Genomic DNA, 19,202 nt, shown 5'->3' on the forward strand with positions numbered 1-19,202 from the left:
ACTCAGCATATAGTAAGCACACAGTGAATGCTCCACGAGTGTTGGTGGGCATGCCTGGGTTCATGTAGAGAAGAAGCCTGCGGGACACTCTTTTGAGAGGATGTTAATGAATGAGACTTTTGTCCAACCTGAACCAGAACAAAATCCATTTTCCTAAGTTATTCGGTCTTGATGGTATAACACTTTGGAGTTCGCACTTTGGTCATACTACCTTACCTGTTGATGCTGTTTAATTATTTATATTGAGGAGTTTTAATGATCAAGGGGACAATTATGAGAGATAGTAGCAAAGTACAATGAATATACTTGGCTACTAGGATAAGGGTCACAAGGTCTGCACTTGACTCCTTCCTAGCTGTGTGACCTCGGGGACAGTTTCCTCAAGTTTATGATGTTTACCTTACATATTCAGTAGCACTGAGATATTATGAGGGTGAAATGAGATATTAAAGCATGGTGAACTAGTATTCAATACACTATTATTATTATTATTATTTTCTATTTGTTCTAAATGGGTTTTTAGTTAAGGAAAAGGTAATAGAGTTAATTTCTTTTGTGTATGGGGAGTCTTGCATCTCAAGTTACTAACTGCCTTCTATTTTGAGTAAAATCTAGTCTAAAATTTATTTTAACAAGAGTCCTTAAACTCCTACCGTGCAATAGCAAAAGCTCAAGTGACTCAATTTAAAAATGGTCAAAAACACTATATTGTAAATAAACTATACTTTAATAAAATTTAAAAATAAATAAATAAAAATGGTCAAAGGACTTAGGTATTTCTCCCAAGAAAACATACAAGTGGCCACTATGTATATGAAAAGTTACTCAGTATCACTAATCATCAGGGAAATTCAAATCAAAACTACAATGAGATATCACTTTGCACATGTTAAGATGATGATTATCAAACAAACAACAAAATATAACAACTGTTGTCAAGGATGTGGAGAAAATGGAGCCCTTGTACACTGTTAGTGGGAATGTAAAGTGGTACAACCACTATGGCAAATAGTAGAGCTTCCTCAAAAAAATTAAAAAGAGGACTACCATATAATCCAGCAATCTCATGACTGGGTACTTAACCAAAAGAATTGAAACAGGATCTGGAGGAGTTATTGGCATTCCTGTGTTCTTTGAAGCATTATTCACAATAGGCAAGATATGGAAGCAACCCAAATGTCTATTGACAGATGAATGGATAAAGAAAATGTGGAATACACATAAAATGGAATATTATTCAGCCTTAACAAAGAAGGAAATCCTACTATTTGAGACAACATGGACAGACCTGGAGGATGTTATGCGAAGTAAAATATGCCAGTCTCAGAAGAACAGATGCCGTATGGTTCTACTTATGTGAGGAGTCTGAAGTAGTCAAACCATAGAAGCAGAGAGAATGGTGGTTACCAGGGGCTGGGAGGAGGGGGAAATGGGAAGTTGTTATTCAATGGGGGTAAAGTTCCAGTTATGTAAGAGGAATAAAGTCTAGAGAGCTGCTGTACAAAGTAGTGCCTATAGTTAACAGCATGGTATTCACTTAAAATTTTGTTAAGAGGATAGATCTCATGTTAAGTGTTCTTACCACACACACACACACACAAAGGGGACATGAGACACAAGGAAACTTGGAAATGATGGATATGTTTGTTACCTTGATTGTGATGATAGTATCATAGGTGTATGCATATGTCCAGACTCATCAAATTGTATGCATTAAACATATGTAGGTTTTTTTTGATATATCAATTACACTTCAGTAAAACTGTTAAAAATTTTTTTAAAAAGAGTTCTTTAACTAACTGTACAATGGCTTGCTATCAAAAACATGTCATTTTACTCTCCTCTCATTTTAGTTCTTTTTGAATCCAAAGAGTTAAATATATAATTATATTTTTAACTTTTATATGCCTCAAACACATAGATCAAATCTTGCCATGGAAAATTATTGTGAACTGCCTACAGAAATACTACAAGTACTTGCATTTGCTTGAAAGATGGAGTTTTTAAATGCTTTTCGTGCTTTATTTTTGTTCTCTGAAGTCCACTTCTTAGCTTAGTCACTGTTGTACGTTGGTTGTGGTGCAAGCCTTGCTCTGAAGAGTTATACAGCTAAAGCAATAATGATCTTTCAGCTATTAGTTCCTTCTTTAAATCAAGAATGTCAGCCCCCTTTGAGTATCTGTTAAAATGCTGCACTGAAAGCCAATATATAGCAGAATTCAGGTAATGCTGGTAAGTAGACGAAGATATTACTTGTGTAGAAGAATGTTCATAGTTTGCAGGCTCTGATAGCTGCTGCTGAGATACTACTGAGAGTGTCCTATTTGCAGAAGGTATTTGGAAATGACTTTATGTTACATACATATATAACGTAGATGCAGAGATGCTTAGCCTTACCTGAATGATGGTATTTTTAATACATGGATATGCTTAGTATCTCTTTATTAGATCATTCTACTACATCATGAAATAAGAATTTCTTGTTTATTCACTTATTTATCACACATCCAATGAATGCCCACTGGTATCAGGCTTCACAAGACCCTAGGGATTTACTGAGATGTGAGCTCTGTGAAGTCAGAGACCTTCTCTATATTATTCACTCTTGTATACTCTGTGTCTAAAAAGTATCTGACCTGTAACAGTGCTCAATAAATATTTGTTGAATGATTGAAGAAGGGCAGATGCCACGATTGTCTACTCTCCCCCTCACTAATTTAATTGGCATGATTCTGTAATGAATTCCTCATCTGTAACTGAATTACTAATTTCTCATCTGTAACTGTAACGAGCTTAATCGTAAGTCCAGTACTGTGTTTTTCCTAATCCAGAAGGGTAAGAAATTTAACCAGTGCTCACTTTGATTCTAGTGGTCATTGGCATGATGGTTTTTCTAAGCAGTGGGCTACAAAATATGAAATTTCTCTTTTCTTAGAGAGTTTATTCATATTGAGCATTTGAGCATTTACAGGGAGTTAGTTTTATCTTTCAAAACCTTCCGGTCATACTTTTGGCCCCAGTATCTGGGAATCCACTTTGAAATAGCAAACAAAACAAAACAAAACAAACAGACAAAACAAAATAAAAATCCCAAAACACTCCAAAAATAGTACTCAGAAAATAATTCATGTAAATACAAATGCACACAACACAGTAGTAAAATTTATTTAAACCTCGTCAAGTTCTCCTTCTCCAAATGTTCCTAACTCCACGTTTGCTGTTTTGACCCTAAAGAGAATGGATTTTTTGCCCAGCTCCGAAGATGCTTCTGGTGTGGATGGTCTGCCTCTAGTCTCTCCTCTCTCTACTCTTGTTCTTTTCCCTCTTCTATTTCTTCCCCCAAGTCATGTCATTTCCCTTCTCACCCTCTCCCTACCCCCTTCTTCTTCTTCTTCTTCTTCTTCTTCTTCTTCTTCTTCTTCCTCATCCTTTCTTTTCCTGAATTTTTCCCATCTACTGTACCCATGTCTCCTTAGACATTTCCAGTTTTCAAGAGGGGAAGAGGCAACACATTAGACGTTTAGTTCAAGTGGTGATGGGCACAAGTTTCCCTTCTAATGTAGAACCTTTTGTACTTAGCATCCCCGTTGACTGGACTTGCTAGTAAGAGTTGTTATTCTGTGTACATTTGGGGAATGAAATTTAAGTAGTCTAGAATTAATGTTATAGGTAAGTATTGCTTGGTGAAAGTGAGTTACTGTTTCTGTTTGGGGTTTGTCAATTTTTATTTTAAACAATTTACAATGAATGTGTTTTCTGAGGAAACAAATTAATCTGTTGAGTGATTATTTAATCTTTTCACAATAACCCATTTGGAAGGTACTAGCGTCCTCTCAATCTTTAGATTGAGGGACAGAGGCACAGAGAAGTCACACAACTTCCCCAGCATCACAGCTAGTCAGAGAAGGGCCGGGATTTGGAGCTAGAAAGTGTAGCCCCAGAGACAACGTTCATAACCGCCATACCGCTCTGTGCCTCTGAGTGGATCTGTGATGAAATGAGGGCATGTTACAAAGCCTAGCATGTAGGAAACTGACCCTGTGAACCTGTTCCAGCCCAATCTGCCTTCCAAGCATGAGCATCTCTGAGTCACATGGAGACTGGCAGGAAAGGGGCTCTCTGAGCCAGTCCTCTCCCTACTGGATCGTCCCTATTGCAATTCTTAGGGGACAAAGAGGGAAGTAGCAAGGCGCTCATGCCCCTTCTGTACCAGGACTTTCATTCCCTCATTTCATTGCTGTTCAGTCTCTTTAAGCGTGAATTGGCATTTGATAGAGGAAAAAGCATAACAGGTTTGGTGGTGGTGGTGGTGGGAGGGGAATGAGCACAGATTTAAGTGCAGTTTTGCTCTTTTAATGCATGTTGTTCAAGATAACACTTTTACTTCACTGCGATGTGTGAGGTAAATCTCTTTCACAAAGTGCACTTGAAGCTGACAAAGAGACAAACTTTCATCACACTGTATACTTTGCTGCTAAGTCCCGGATGTACGCCACATAAGGAGGTGAAAGTACTGTTACAAAAGGCGTGATTACACTTGTTCAAACCTTAGAACAAATTTTACTGAACTATCACTAAAGGACCAATTACATTAGGGCCAAATTGTCATTTTACTTATGTCTCCAGAAAGGTGGAAAGAAATGACGTCAAGAGTAATTAGGTTGCTTCCATGTCCTGGCTATTGTAAATAGTGCTGCAGTGAACATTGTGGTACATGACTCTTTTTGAATTATGGTTTTCTCAGGGTCTATGCCCAGTAGTGGGATTGCTGGGCCGTCTGGTAGTTCTATTTTTAGTCTCTTAAGGAACCTCCATACTGTTCTCCATAGTGGCTGTATCAATTTACATTCTCACCAACAGTGCAAGAGGGTTCCCTTTTCTCCACACCCTCTCCAGCATTTGTTGTAAAGCAATTATGCTGCAATAAAGATGTTAAAAAAAAAAAAAGGAAAGAGTAGGGCATAGAATTGTGATATTGTGACGTATAATAAGAAATAGTATTTGGTCTTTATCCAGTTTTTGGCACAGAGATCCTAAAATCCTTGGAATTTCCTAAGTGATGAGAGTGAAAAAGGTGTCTTTTGTTATGTTAATGGATGACTTTAGGAAAGCCTATAGGTAACCTAAGGTTGGGGCTGGTTGTCAGGAAGACCAGCCACAGGATTAGAGGGTTAGAACTTTCACTCTCACCCCCCAACCTGCAGGGAGGGGAGAGGGGCTGGAAATTGAGTTCAACCACCAATGGCCATTTCAATCATGCCTATGTAATGAAGCCTCCATCAAAACTGGAAAGGATGGGGTTTGGAGAGCTTCAGAGCTGGTGAACACTTGGAGATTCAGAGAGAGCATGGAAGCTCTGTGCCCTTTCCCCATGCCTTGCCCTGTACATCTCTTATTTGGCTGTTCCTGAGTTATATTCTTTTATAATAAACCAGTGATCTAGTAAGTACAATGTTTCTCTGAGTTCTGTTAGCCTCTCTAGCAAATTAATTGAACCCAAGGAGGAGATTTTGGGAACCTCTGATCTGTAACCAGTTGGTCAGAAGCACAGGTAACAAGCAGAGCTTATGACTGACATCTGAAGTGGGGCGGGGGCTGGGCAGACAGTCTTGTAGGACTTGAACCCTTAACTTGTGGAATCTGACAATATCCAGGTAGATAGTATCAGAAATGAGTTGAATTGTAGGGCACCCAATTTTTGTCAGAGGATTGCCTGATGATGGTGGGGAAATTCCTCACTCCCTAAGAATTGGAATTGGGATCCCGGAACTTTGAAGAGTTAATGTGTTTCTATTGTCTTTAAGAGAGAAACAAAAAAACTGGTTATTTGGTTTTGCTCATTGCTATTATTTGCAAGTGCATTCATAAGAAATAATTTAATAATAGTTGACTGACTATATTACATTCTTATTAGGGTCAATTATAAACAATCTCTTACGGTTAACCAACAATTTTGACCAATCACTTTTTTACCAATAACTTAACCATTGATAAAATGGTAACTTTGTTGATTTGTTTATGTATCAAAACCATTCTGTCATGCAGATCTAACAAGTTATATAACCAGAGACTCGATTTGATTTACTTAGAACTTGACAGAAATTGTGAACCAACTTGAGACACTGGTCAATTGGGTAAGTGATGGAAAAGATGAAGAAAAAAGGCTAGTCTTCGAGTCCGATCTGACTTTGAACCTGGGTTCCAACCTCTTGCCAGCTGTTGACACCCCTTGTTTCTCAGTTTCCTCATCAGAAATGTGGTGATAATGCCAATCTTAGAGCGCTTTCGCTACGACTAGGGAGGTAAGAGTGAATGAGACTGGGAAGGAGTGATCACGTGTGTTGTAGAGTGAATGTAAAATGTTTTGTTCAACAAATGATCTTTTAATTATCACTAAATAATCAAAAGGAAAACATTGACACAAATGAGGAAGTCAGAAGATTCTAGAGAACAGCCAATTATAAATTCCTCCGTACAACATTCCTAAGCGCTAAGCTTTCAAAATTATTTCTTGCAGAACTGGGGACAGCTGTAGAATAAGAAAGTTAGTGTTCCTTGAACTGCACACAATCAGTACTCTTCCAGAGTGAGGTATGAAGAAACAGATGCAATAGACATGTGCTTTGATGGAGAGCAGCTCCTCTTCCTTCTCCCACCCCAGGAGTCTAAATCAAGCCAGAGTCTCTTTAAAAATTGAAACAACATATAATGAGTATTGAAGGAAGCACGTCTTTGATAAAGCCTGAATGTTTGACTAGATTTCATCGGTACTTTACCTCAACTCTAACAGTATATAAAGACCTCTTGTTCTTATGAAATCATTGGACTATTTGGTGGGGGGCGGGGGGGACTTGTCATTTATTACTGCAGTTGATCTTCTGCTATTATTTTTTAGCAGTCCATCGTTTTACATTCTTATCTGGCTTTTCTTATGTGTACATCTTGTCATTCAATTATAAGACTCTTTTGGACAGAATGGGAGACAATGTCCATAGCTCCGGAAATGCAGTAGACGATATGTGCTTTTATGATTGCTTATGAGTGTGGCTTCTTGACTGATGTGAAGACAGAAATTGTGAATGAGTTTCAAGGTTAAGAAAAAAAATCCTAATCTTCTAACTCCAATTACCTGAGAGTAACACACTCCACAATTTAATAAAATATCTATAAGGCACCAAACAGCACAATGCCATGTGGTGCAGGATCTTCATAAGGATTTACTCAGCTGAAATAAATTAATTGTGCAGTCCCTCTTTCCAGGAAAATACCGATTGACCAGGCTGACAAATAAAAGGTGAGGTAAAGGAATAAAAACATATGAATAGACTATGTAAAATTCCAGCCCAACTCAGCTTTTTACAAACAAAAATGTTCACTAGATCTGTAGTAAATGAATACATCAATGAATTCAGACTAAACCATATGTCTGGATGGCATTGCCTGTTTGCCTCATCTGAAATAGTCATAATAAAAATTTTCTGGCCTTCATTTCTTCTGGCAATGGAGTCAGGATTAATCTCAGAATGATATTTTGGATATGACATGTCTTTAATAGGATCCTTAAGTAATCAGAGGAATTTTCTTAAAAGAGCAGTCATATTTTGAAACAGCTATTGTTCCCCAGAGAGTGTTACAGTTTGGGTCTTGCATTTCTGTGGTTGCCTAATGCTTCCACTCACCACAGTTTTTTGTTTGTTTGTTTGATTTTTAAACACATTATGCATAGTCTTCAACTTAAGACTTTGTCCCCAAAGTTTTCTCCTCAAAATGTGTAATCACTTTTGTCCAGTCTCTTTCACTAGCTCCCTTCCCCTAGCTGGTGGGTTTTCTGAGAGCTCTGTCACTCACCTTTTCCTGTTGTTGATTTCAATATTCTCTTTGAGTGATCTCTTCGTTCCCAACACTTCAACTTCTTACTGTATCTGCATCAGGCAACATTGTGATTACAACTCCCTTCTCTCTCCTTAGCTCCAGACTCACTTTTTCTCAGTTTGATGTTCCATGGGTACTTTGAAAACAACTTATCCTAAATCAAAATCATTCTTTCCTCCTCTCCAAACCTGTTCACCCTCCTGTGTTTCCTACTTGTTTAATAGTGTCATCACACAAACTGATCACCAAGGCCAAAACCTTAGAGTCATGCTTAATGGTTTCCCACTACCTCACTACTTAGATCCAATCAGTACAACCTAAATATATACAATTTTTATTTGTCATTCATGTCTCAATAAAGGTGAGAAAAATATTACAAAGCCCTACTGATTCTAACTCAAATTCTTACAGGTCCACCTGCCCCTCCTCAGTACCAGCAGCATTACCCTAGTCATCATTTCCCATTGCCTGTTCTGAGAACCTCCTAACTGGGCTCATGGCCTCCTATTCTTTTCACTCCAGGTTGCCCTCTTACGTAATTCAATGGTCCTCATTCATTTTTCTCCCATGAAATGCGGCGGTCCTAGACAAGACGTATTCCTATGGGCTACTAAATGTCAGGCACTTTAATTACACATAATCTTCTGCAGGCTCTGCATGCCATGCATGATTTGGCCCCCAAATTACCTCTCATTTTTGTCTCACACTTCTCTCCCCTTCACTCATTAACTCCACTGGCTCTTTCCTGCACTTTCCCATGTGATGCTCTCGCATTCTCTCTTCTTTCTGACCTTAACCAAGTGATACCAACTTTAGGGACACTTTTCCCAAACGTTCCTCAATCTAAATTAAATGTCCTTGCTCTTCCTCCTAGGACTTGCCATAACTTATATACTTATTTTGCGGGTTTGTTTTGCATTAAGCCTGTTTTACCCATAACATCTCTAAACTCTGTGAAGGCAAGGGCCGTGTCTATTTTATTCACCATTGTAAATCCACATGCCCCACATGGTATCTGACAGATAGTGGGCACGCCATAAATATTTACTGAAGGAATGAATCAATCATCACAACTATTCATGGCATATCAGTAGACTAACTAACTACAGGCTCTGTCTGTGGATTATGGGCAATTCCCACCCCTGAAGAGCATAGTGTAGGGTTAGTGAGGATATTTCTATTGCAGGGATAACTTTGGCAGTGCTCTAACTTATACAAAAAATAACCTTCAGTACTCTAGCACTGTTATTCATACAGTATTGTCACGTATGTTAAATCTGATCACAGCACACTGGACACCCATTGTCTGGCTACCACATGGTTCTTCTTTGTTTGCCTACTTGAGGTTTCTTCCTAAAGCGCACTGCTCATCATGTAATTCTCCTGCTCATGAACTTTCAGTGGGTTCCCATCCTTTTCAAGATAAAATCCAAATTCTTTGGCGTGTATAACAAAGTCATTGTCAAGCTGGACCTGTCCATTCTTTCCAACCTCAGCCCCAGCCAGTCTCAACCACAGGTCACGATCAAGCAAGGTTCTTTCATACCTTGGCTTCTACCAGAAATGTCCCATTTTTGTCCCTATGTTTATGTATATTTGCCATTCAAAATCCAGCTCTCTCGAGCACTTGAGTTACTCCCTCCTCTGTGCTCCCAAAGTGTGGTATACTCTCTCCATTCTAAAATTTATTACATGTTCCATGATAATTTATTGGAATGCCCCTCTCCCAGACTAGCTGGTAACTGCTGGATTAGACTACGCATTCCCAGTGTCCAGCCCAATGCATAGCATATAATGGCATCCAGTAATGTTTGGGTGACTGAATGCATTGTGAACTGTTTAGAAGAAAACATGCCTTTGCCTACTGAAGCAATGCTATAAATAAATGATGATTTTCTTGTCAAGCGACTCAAAAAGCCTGCTTAAACCATAATGCAATTGAAACATCTTGCTAATATTGCTTTTTCTCCTAGTATCAGAATATGCTATAACTGTACCACTGAAACAAAGGAAACCTCCTTCTTCTCCTCCTAGCCCAGCCCATCGGCAGGGGGCAGAGATCTTTTCTAAACTTTTCTTTTTGGCTTCATGTTGCTTTAAAAGGAGAGGCCAAAAGAAGAGTTCTTGTCTTTTTCCGTGTGAGTGGGATGGGATTTCTGCCATTTTGATTTTCATGGTGAAGATATATGTCAACTGAGGGTTTGTGTCTTTGAAACTTGGCTAGTGTCTCAGTCTTGAAGACCACTTGTCTCGTAACATATTATGGTGCTGCATAAGAATCTTGCTGCAATACTATGAGCTCAAAAAAGGAAATTAACCTTAAAGGAAGTCTACTAATAAATAAAATTAGCAAAAGGACCTTCCTTCCTCACAGGTGGTCTCACCTATAAGACATACTCATACCTTTTATTAATCCAGACTCTTATCCTTGGAGTTAGGTTAAATGAATTAAAAGAGCCTTCTTTCCACTCTTTCTCTCTTGTCCCACATTTTGTACACTTTGGTTTTTTTAAAGACATCCACAAAAATAATGTTTAAACTTGGAAAAAACCTCTGATGTATGATTAAGTTATTGATGTCATTTATTTGATACATATAATGCAAAAAAGTGATTGCTTTTAGTAGGTGAGAATGACAGATATTTTGAGAAACAATATCCTTTACTGAGTCACGTGTTTTTATAAAGTAGCTAACCTCATTAAGTGTGTTAAGTAAATGTCTTTTCCTAATCACTTTCTCTGTTTCTTTCTTTTTTTTTTTTTAAATAGGTGGTGTTTGCATTGCTCAATCACAGAAAATCCCACGTGAACCAAGACCTGGAGAATTTGAAAAAATAATCAAGCGTCTGCTAGAAACACCTAATGCTCGGGCAGTGATTATGTTTGCTAATGAAGATGACATCAGGTGCTGATTGCTTTTCTTCCTCATGTAGGATCAGATTTGCAGCCCACATCCTTTTTCTGACATATTTCATGTTCAATGTAAAATCTTGTGAGATTTCATAGGAATTGCAACATTCTCATGCAATTACAGACTGCCTTCTGCTACATAGAGACAACAGCCTTCTAGTTTCTCAGTCCAATCTGTTTATCAAGTAAAGCCTGGGGACTGAAAGAAATGAGACAAATAACGATGATAAACAGAATGATGTGAATGAGGTTAAGGATAAGGCTAATTATCAGCTGCTGGAGTTAAAGTCTCCAATATATTCCCTTTAGGTGATGATAAGACTCAGGCAGTTAGAATGATTGACTGGTTGTTTAATGGTGACCTACTGAGTGTTTATGACTTCATATAGCTGGTCTTGTAACATTCACAAGTGTAGAGTTTCTTGGTAAATGTGGTATGTTTTATTTCTTTTTATTCCAATAGGAGGATATTGGAAGCAGCGAAAAAATTAAACCAAAGTGGGCATTTTCTCTGGATTGGCTCAGATAGTTGGGGATCCAAAATAGCACCTGTTTATCAGCAGGAGGAGATTGCAGAAGGGGCTGTGACAATTTTGCCCAAAAGAGCGTCAATTGATGGTAAGGATGTACTGTAGAGAATTTGCTTCGTTCCAACTGAATCTAAACTCAAAAGCAAAATCAGGGTATCAGCATACGATGAGATGAATCCATTATTAATGACTCGATAGAATTTTTAGGGCTGATGGCAGAATGGTCAAGACAGTAACTATTTAACTCAACATATTGTATATATATATATTTTTTTAATTAGAAAAGAGTACCCACTAGATATTTTTTTAGGGGGCACTGCTGTTGGCCTTGGATATCTCCGTGATGTTAGTAGTTGCCCTCTAAGTTTGCATATTTCCATGGGTGTATACAGTGGTTATAGCATTGTTGGAAGGAGAGTGCTTGCTTTATAGCAAATGAAGACATGATGCTGGCCTGGCTCTATGGGTAAATAAATGCAACAGCAAAGATGTGGAGCATCTCTGAAAGGCAGTCTGTCTCCCAAATATCTTTTCCAATGATCTCGACAGTGATTGAAATTCCTACCTTTGCCATTATCCTTGGGAATAAGGCACTATTTCCAGGTGGTCTCCCTTCAGTGAGTTGGCTACCTGAGCAGAATGACACTAGCCCATTACCCGTGACTCCAGAAGATTACATTAGTAGTGATTAGTTTATTGAATTAGCTGAAAATGGAACATGCAGGACAGATAAACCTTGAGGCAAGTAGAAGCACGGAAGCCTGGAACACTGACTCGTGCTAGGGGAGAGAGAGGAGAATGAGAAAAGTCTGAGTTGGTTTTGAATATTCAGCACGAGGTCACTGCTTGCTGCCGCTGGGAGACACAGAGGAGAGACAGAGGTGGTGCGGATGCCACCCAACAGGCTTACCTGCTGTGTACATCCCTAGAGTCAGGTGCCTGAATGGTGAATGGTGGGAGTGGAGATATTGTACACTGATCCCCATTGACTCTTGCCACAAGGGAAGCCTTAATGCTGGGTTATTGGCTGCCCTCCCCCATCTGTTATACATATGTTTTCATGCAATGATCACAACATAATATAATATCTATTCAAAAGCTCTGATGGTATTTGATTTTGGACGAATATTAAAATCATACCTTTCTTCTTTAAAATAGGGTTCGATCGATACTTTAGAAGCCGAACTCTTGCCAATAATCGAAGAAATGTATGGTTTGCGGAATTCTGGGAGGAGAATTTTGGATGCAAGTTAGGATCACATGGAAAAAGGAACAGTCACGTAAAGAAATGCACAGGTAGCCACTTCAATGTTTTCCTTGGTGCATTTGTTTTATCATTATCTGAGAAATGAAGTTTTTCTATGTGGATAATGATGACGGTATCTTCTACTTCCTCACGTCTCTTGTTATAGTTTCTCAACGGGGCTGAGCTTACATTGATCGTTCAACAGACTTAGGTGTGCTCACTGGTTCTTACAGTCAACGGACAAGTATGTACTGAACATGGGGCATGTGTCCAACACTGGGATATTTTAATTCTATTTAAAAAAACATTTATTGAGTGCCTACTTTCGGCAAAGTACTTTATTAGGTTTGGTGGGATACTTACAAATAAGCAAGACATGATTTTGCTCACCAGGAGCTCAAAATGTAGTGAGGATGACAGATCATAACAAATTGCTCTAAGATAGTGTTTTTCAACTATTTCAGTCCATGTTCCCCATATCTTGCACAGCTCTATCAGCTATGATTTTTTTTGATGCTCTACTTTCTATATCTTGTGCTGAAAAATAATAGTGATATTAAATGTGCATTTTTTGAGGGTTAGAATGAAACTTTTTATTTGCAGAAACATGATTATGTACGTAGAAACATCTATGGAGTTTTAAAAATGACTTAGAACTAAGTAGTACATTTAGTGAGATCAATTCAAGATACAAGGTCAATATAAACATCCTTTAAATCCATTTATATATATATATTTATATATATATTAGAAACTAACACATAGAAAATGAAATATGTACAGCATGATTAAAAAGAACATAAAAAGTTAGGGGTAATTTTAACAAAGATGCATAAGTCTTCTACACTAAAATCTTCTACACTGAATGAGCATCTTATAACCAGACACCCCTCCCTTGCTTACCCCCTGGCCCGGACATTTTGATATGACCTCCTTGCCCGTGATTCACTTCCTTTGGAAATAGCTGTTCAAATAAGAGATGTAATCTGATAAGTGCTAGAGCAGCCATATAAATGGAGCAAGGATGGGGATGTGAAAATAGGGGCCCCCCTGTGGAGGATGTGACTTCCAGGAGCTGGGGTAAGTGAAGTGAGGCAAAGTTCCTGCTCACAGGGCTTACATCTGAGTGTGAAAAGACAGACACTAAATACGTAAATGTATCAAGGAACAGAGACTTCCAGGTGCCTCGGAGAAATACAACAGAGTAAATGTGAAAAGAGTGACCAGGTGGTCTCGGGAGGGACAGTGGCAGTTACTGTAGATCGTTTGGTCAGGATGCTTTAGAGGTGACATTTGAGACCAGACCTGAGTGGCCGGTGTCGTCAGCCACGTGAAGATATGAGGGCAGCCCATTCTAGGATCCAGGGCAAGCCTCTTTGGTTCAAGGTACAGGTACAAAAAGGTCAGGGAGGCTGGAGTGAGTGAGAGTGAAGATAGGGAGTGAGAGGGGAAGTGAGGAAAGAAGAGGATAAAGAGACAGGCCAGCTCATGCAGGACCTTGGAGTTCTTCCTAGAAGCTCCAGAGCTGAGGAGTTGGGGCTTTATCCTACCTGTAGGGTAGAATTACATGAGGCTGTTCATTTAAGGCACTGCTCAGATACCTGTTTCAAAAAGATTCCTCTGGCAGAAGGGTAGGGAGGGTTGGAGATCAGGGGAGAGAAAGGAGAAAGGTCAATCAGGGCCCATCCAGTAGCCCCTGTAATGGGCAGTCACAGCTTAAATGAGATGTGCTAGTTAGGGGTGGAACACAGAGTGCAGAGATTGTAGTAGGTAGTATTTACAGTACACAGTGAGTGATTAATGCAGGGGAGATGGTGGTAAGTGATGGAGGTTCTGAATGTTAAATCTTTGACAACTAGGTCTAGGAGAATTACTTAGCAGAAAGGACAGCACGGATGGTAGATGTGGAGGGACGACCTTGAATTTGGTTCTAAGCTCGCCTCATGGAACTCCCCAGCAGGTGGCAGCATAAGGTCTGGCACCCCACATTGTGTGCTGCACTAAAAATACAGATTAGGGAGTGGCAGGTGGAGACCGGGAAGTTAAAGACGAGGACAGAGAGGCAGTTGCTGAAGGAAATTGTGCAGATGTGATGGATGACAACTTGAGCCTCTAGGGGATGAGCCAGAAGAGGAAATGAGCATTGCGGTTGGGGAAGGAGATGAACTGGGAGTCAGGAGAGAAGATGGGGTGCGCGCAGGGGGAGACTCAGGTTGAGAGGGCTGGAGATAGAGTGCGCATAGAAGTAGAGGAAAGAATGCTTTTCGAAGAAGTTTGACAGAGAAAGAAAGTAGATATGGTGGGAGAGCTTGAGAAAGAAGCAGGCTTTCAGAAGTTTCTTTAAGAGAGGGCACATTTAAGCATGTTTTTTGTTTTTTTTTTTTTGTTTTTTTTTGCGGTACGCGGGCCTCTCACTGTTGTGGCCTCTCCCATTGCAGAGCACAGGCTCCGGACGCGCAGGCTCAGCGGCCATGGCTCACGGGCCCAGCCGCTCCGCGGCATGTGGGGTCTTCCCAGCCCGGGGCACGAACCAGTGTCCCCTGCATCGGCAGGCGGACTCTCAACCACTGCGCCACCAGGGAAACCCTAAGCATGTGTTCAGATAAACGTAACAGTCAGAAGAACTATCAAGGGAAAGCGAAGTTAAATGTGGAGTAGGATCTTGACAGAAACTTTAGGGAGAGGCTTAAGAGGGAGGTGTTACCTTTCAATCATGTGATTTAATTGGGAAAAAGAGATACACATACACGTACATAAGCAGAGAGCAAAACAATCCTACGATTAAGTGTTAAATTTGGATATAGATATTGAGGAAGTTCAGAAAATGTATGACTGTAAGTTCAAGTAAAATTCAAAGCTTCGTGGAGGAGGCGAGTGTTTGATAACAAGAAAGATTTGAGAAGGCATCCGAAATGAGGGCAAGGATGGGCCAGCAGAGAGTGGCATGGAGGTGTGTGAAGAACAGTACAGAGGTTCAGCTTATTAGAGAGGAGTTTGCGTGTCAATGAATAATGGGATCTAAAGAGCAGGCAGTTTATAGAAAGGTTTGAAAGGAGAAGTTATACACAGAGTACCTGATGTGTTTCTCATTCAGATATATGTTACAAGGTGCTTAGTTTTTGTGTGTGTTTTTTTTAATGTTTTGTTTTTAATTTATTTAATTAATTAATTTATTTTGGCTGCATTAGGTCTTCGTTGCTGCGTGCGGGCTTTCTCTAGTTGTGGCGAGCGGGAGCTACTCTTCGTTGCGGTGTGCAGGCTTCTCATTGCGGTGGCTTCTCTTGTTGCGGAGCATGGGCTCTAGGAGTGCGGGCTTCAGTAGCTGTGGCACACGGGCTCAGTAGTTGTGGCTTGGGGGCTCTAGAGCGCAGGGTCAGTAGTTGTGGCACACGGGCTTAGTTGCTCCGCGGCATGTGGGATCTTCCCGCACCAGGGCTTGAACACATGTCCCCTGCATTGGCAGGCAGATTCTTAACCACTGCGCCACCAGGGAAGCCCCAAGGTGCTTAGTTTTGAATTCTGAATGTTATTGTTTGATCATCCACATGTTTAGATCATATTAATGGAAATTTACCAGTTAGTGAAATGAATGAATTCCATTCTTTATATATATTTGTATATATGATATATATGTACATGTATACTATATATATGATAAAATTAGCAATTAATCACATAACTCTTTAACATACTGTTTTCAGAATCATCAGTTTCTCGAAACTCATATTTTCCAAAAAATTTTGATGTCTACAGATGTTCTTTTAGCATTTGTTGATGGTGTATAAGGAATACTTATTTCAGGCATACTGAACTGGGTTGCTGTATAATCCAGACTTGGTGGCATGTCTGCTGCATATTCCTTTGATTTATTTGGGTGTTGCTAAAATTGTAACAATCTGCCCAATTAGAACTATTTCTAGTGCAATGAAAATGGTGTTTACTCCAAGTGCTAGGGCAAATGCACCCTTATGGAATGGGGTCAGTAAACAGATTTTCATGCAAATTCCATTGTGAGTGATACTAAAATAACTTGTCCCTGGGTAGAAAATAAATAAAGAACGCAATATTCTAACTTATTTTTTTGGGAAACAGTAACACATGAATGTTTCCAGATGGTGAGAGAAGATACTTGTACCCCAAATTGCCATCAGCACCCAGTTTTTATCTCTATTTCTGGGAAGCAAAGAAGATGGTCAGCACGTTAATGGTCAAAGAGGAAATGTACGTAAGAGGAAAAACCTACAGGATATTCATGAGTTGAGGTGTCCAGGGTTTGAACATTATATTTCCAATTTGCCCAATTCCACCTAATTCAGAAATGAATGTGTACAGTTGTGCGTGTTTCAAAATCTAGCCTTACAAGGTTTACATCTTAACCATTCACAATGAGTCCAAAAGTTCGAGAACTCTGAAAGTGGGATATCCTCAGGTCCTTTCTGCGGCATTTAGAGCATCCTTTGTGGGTTATGTTTTGAGTCAAATTTTAGATTAGGCGATGGTAATCTGTAAACATAATTACATCCGTTGGGGGCAATACTGGCAATGTATTTACGTGGATAAGAGAGTGCTTCCAGCAGGCTAGAACTGCTGTCTTATCAATTTTCGGGAGATAGAATGTCTTCAAGCAGTGAGGAGCATCCTCTTCCTAAAATTAACTTGGTACAGTTTTTCTGAGATGATCTCCGCCCTAGAATCTCAGGAAAGCTTTCAAAAAGATGTGATATTACTGTTAACTTTGATATGCTGGCCGAATTCCAAAGTGAAGTAATTCCTGCCATCCACTTAGCTATTTATGTAGTTATTATTGCTTCTGCTGAGTTCTGAAAGCTACTACTACTTAATCCTACTTAAAATTCCCTTTGTCTTTCTCAAAAAGGAAGAAAGATTCTTTCATACTTGTTATCATTGTTGATGGGTGTTATTTCATAGACATTTATCTGACCTCTTCTCTTTTCCTCCCTCCCTGTCTTCTCCCAGACTTAATGCCTTTCTGCTCCTCTCGACCCAAACACCCACACCCTCCCTTGAGGACTGTGGGTCTAACTCTGCTCTCCTTGTTTTGGCACTTTTTTTTTTTTTTTTTTTTTGGTACGCGGGCCTCTCACTGTTGTGGCCTCTCCCGCTGCGGAGCACAGGCTCCAGACACGCAGGCTCAGCGACCATGGCTCAGGGGCCCAGCCGCTCCACGGCATGTGGGATCTTCCCGGACCGGGGCACGAACCCGCGTCCCCTGCATCGGCAGGCGGGCTCTCAACCCCTGCGCCACCAGGGAAGCTGATGGTGCCTTTTTTTCATCCACCTATTCTCCCACTCACACCTCTGCCTGAACTCCTCTTCCGCTGCTCCCCTTCAACATCTTGTTTTTTCTTTTTCCTGGTTTTCCTCTGATCAGTCCCTTACCTGACATTGTTTTGTCCAGCAAGACCCTCACTGACAGTAGAGAGTTTTTCTCTGGAGGTCTCAATTGAATTTTGTAATGGCCATCATTCTGATTTCCTGTCTTTCCTAGTGAGGCCTGATAGTGAATATTGCAGGGAAACTTGAGCACGTGCAGAGCAACTGCTAATCAAAGGCAGTCTCTCTCTTGGGTCACACTGTGTCTTGGCCTTCATTTCTCCATCATGAATTGTAAATAGCTCTGCCCTTACCAAAACAACATTCTCTGACCAACCCTCAAAATCCGGTTGGTATAGCATCTTAAAACATTTTGCTTCATTCAACCATTTGTTCATTCATTCATTCATTCTTCATTCACTTATTTATTCATTTTGGATAGCCAGCCTCGTGCCAGAGATTGCTAGAGACACAGACAAAGAGCAGATCACCTTTGCCTTCAAGTTGCTCACACAGACATATACACCATCTTAATGAATTTGAAGTGCTTTCCTTGTCTCGTGGGTTTGAATTTTCAGCCAGGAGGTTGGGGCGCTGTTGCTTAGCTTGTGTACGGCTGACACTCAGACGCTAAATGGTGGTGAGCATATGCTACTTGAAATGGCCTGTTGATTCTTATTTATGACGATAGAAATAGTGGTAATGGAAAAAAGCAGTGCACAGATATGTTTCTTCCCACAAACAAGAAATTCTGTCAGTGAACCAAATAGCAGCCTGAATAATTAGCTTCTAAAAGGCCTGTCAGTTTACTTGTGGTGCCAGAGCAACTATGTCACTTTTCAGGTGTGACTCTCCCTCAGCCTTTCCCTGTTTTGGGTGCCTATGAAAGGTGGAAGCTCTCACCCATTCACTCAGATTCATGGAGTCCATATGAGTGAACTGGGGGAGGGATCGCACCATTGGAAATGGTGATTCAGAATGAAAGGAAACTAAGATAACTTTCCCAGCATGAAAATGTGTTCTGTCCTACCCATTTGCTCCTTGCATAGAGAAAAAGTCTGTGGGGGACAATATCTTTACATTTGCACCACAGAGTGGCCATTTAGCTCATATGCTCCTGTTCTTAACTTATTTAGGCCACTTCTGAGATTTCATACTGAATTTCAATACATGAATTTGAGATGACAAATGGGCATTGATTTCAGACATACTGGATTTCAGAATTTTAGAGCTGGGGCATAAAATCAGGATCATTCTTTCCTTTTGTAGATGAAGAAACTGGAACCCAGAGAAGTTTAGTGTATGGCTGAA

General features: G+C 40.0%; 1 protein-coding gene across 3 annotated transcripts in view; it reads left to right on the forward strand.

Moving 5' to 3' along the window:
• The window catches only part of GRM8 (glutamate metabotropic receptor 8), a 775,007-nt gene that overhangs the window by 331,196 nt on the left and 424,609 nt on the right, over positions 1 to 19,202 (forward strand). For all 3 annotated transcript variants that reach the window (XM_049714479.1, XM_004265482.3, XM_049714478.1), the window contains exons 4-6: positions 10,641 to 10,776; positions 11,245 to 11,399; positions 12,470 to 12,607. In XM_049714479.1, coding sequence (XP_049570436.1) covers positions 10,641 to 10,776; positions 11,245 to 11,399; positions 12,470 to 12,607 — 429 coding nt within the window. The remainder of the gene's footprint in view (positions 1 to 10,640; positions 10,777 to 11,244; positions 11,400 to 12,469; positions 12,608 to 19,202) is intronic.

This window comes from Orcinus orca, chromosome 9, assembly GCF_937001465.1.
Source record: "Orcinus orca chromosome 9, mOrcOrc1.1, whole genome shotgun sequence".
Lineage (NCBI taxonomy): Eukaryota > Metazoa > Chordata > Mammalia > Artiodactyla > Delphinidae > Orcinus > Orcinus orca.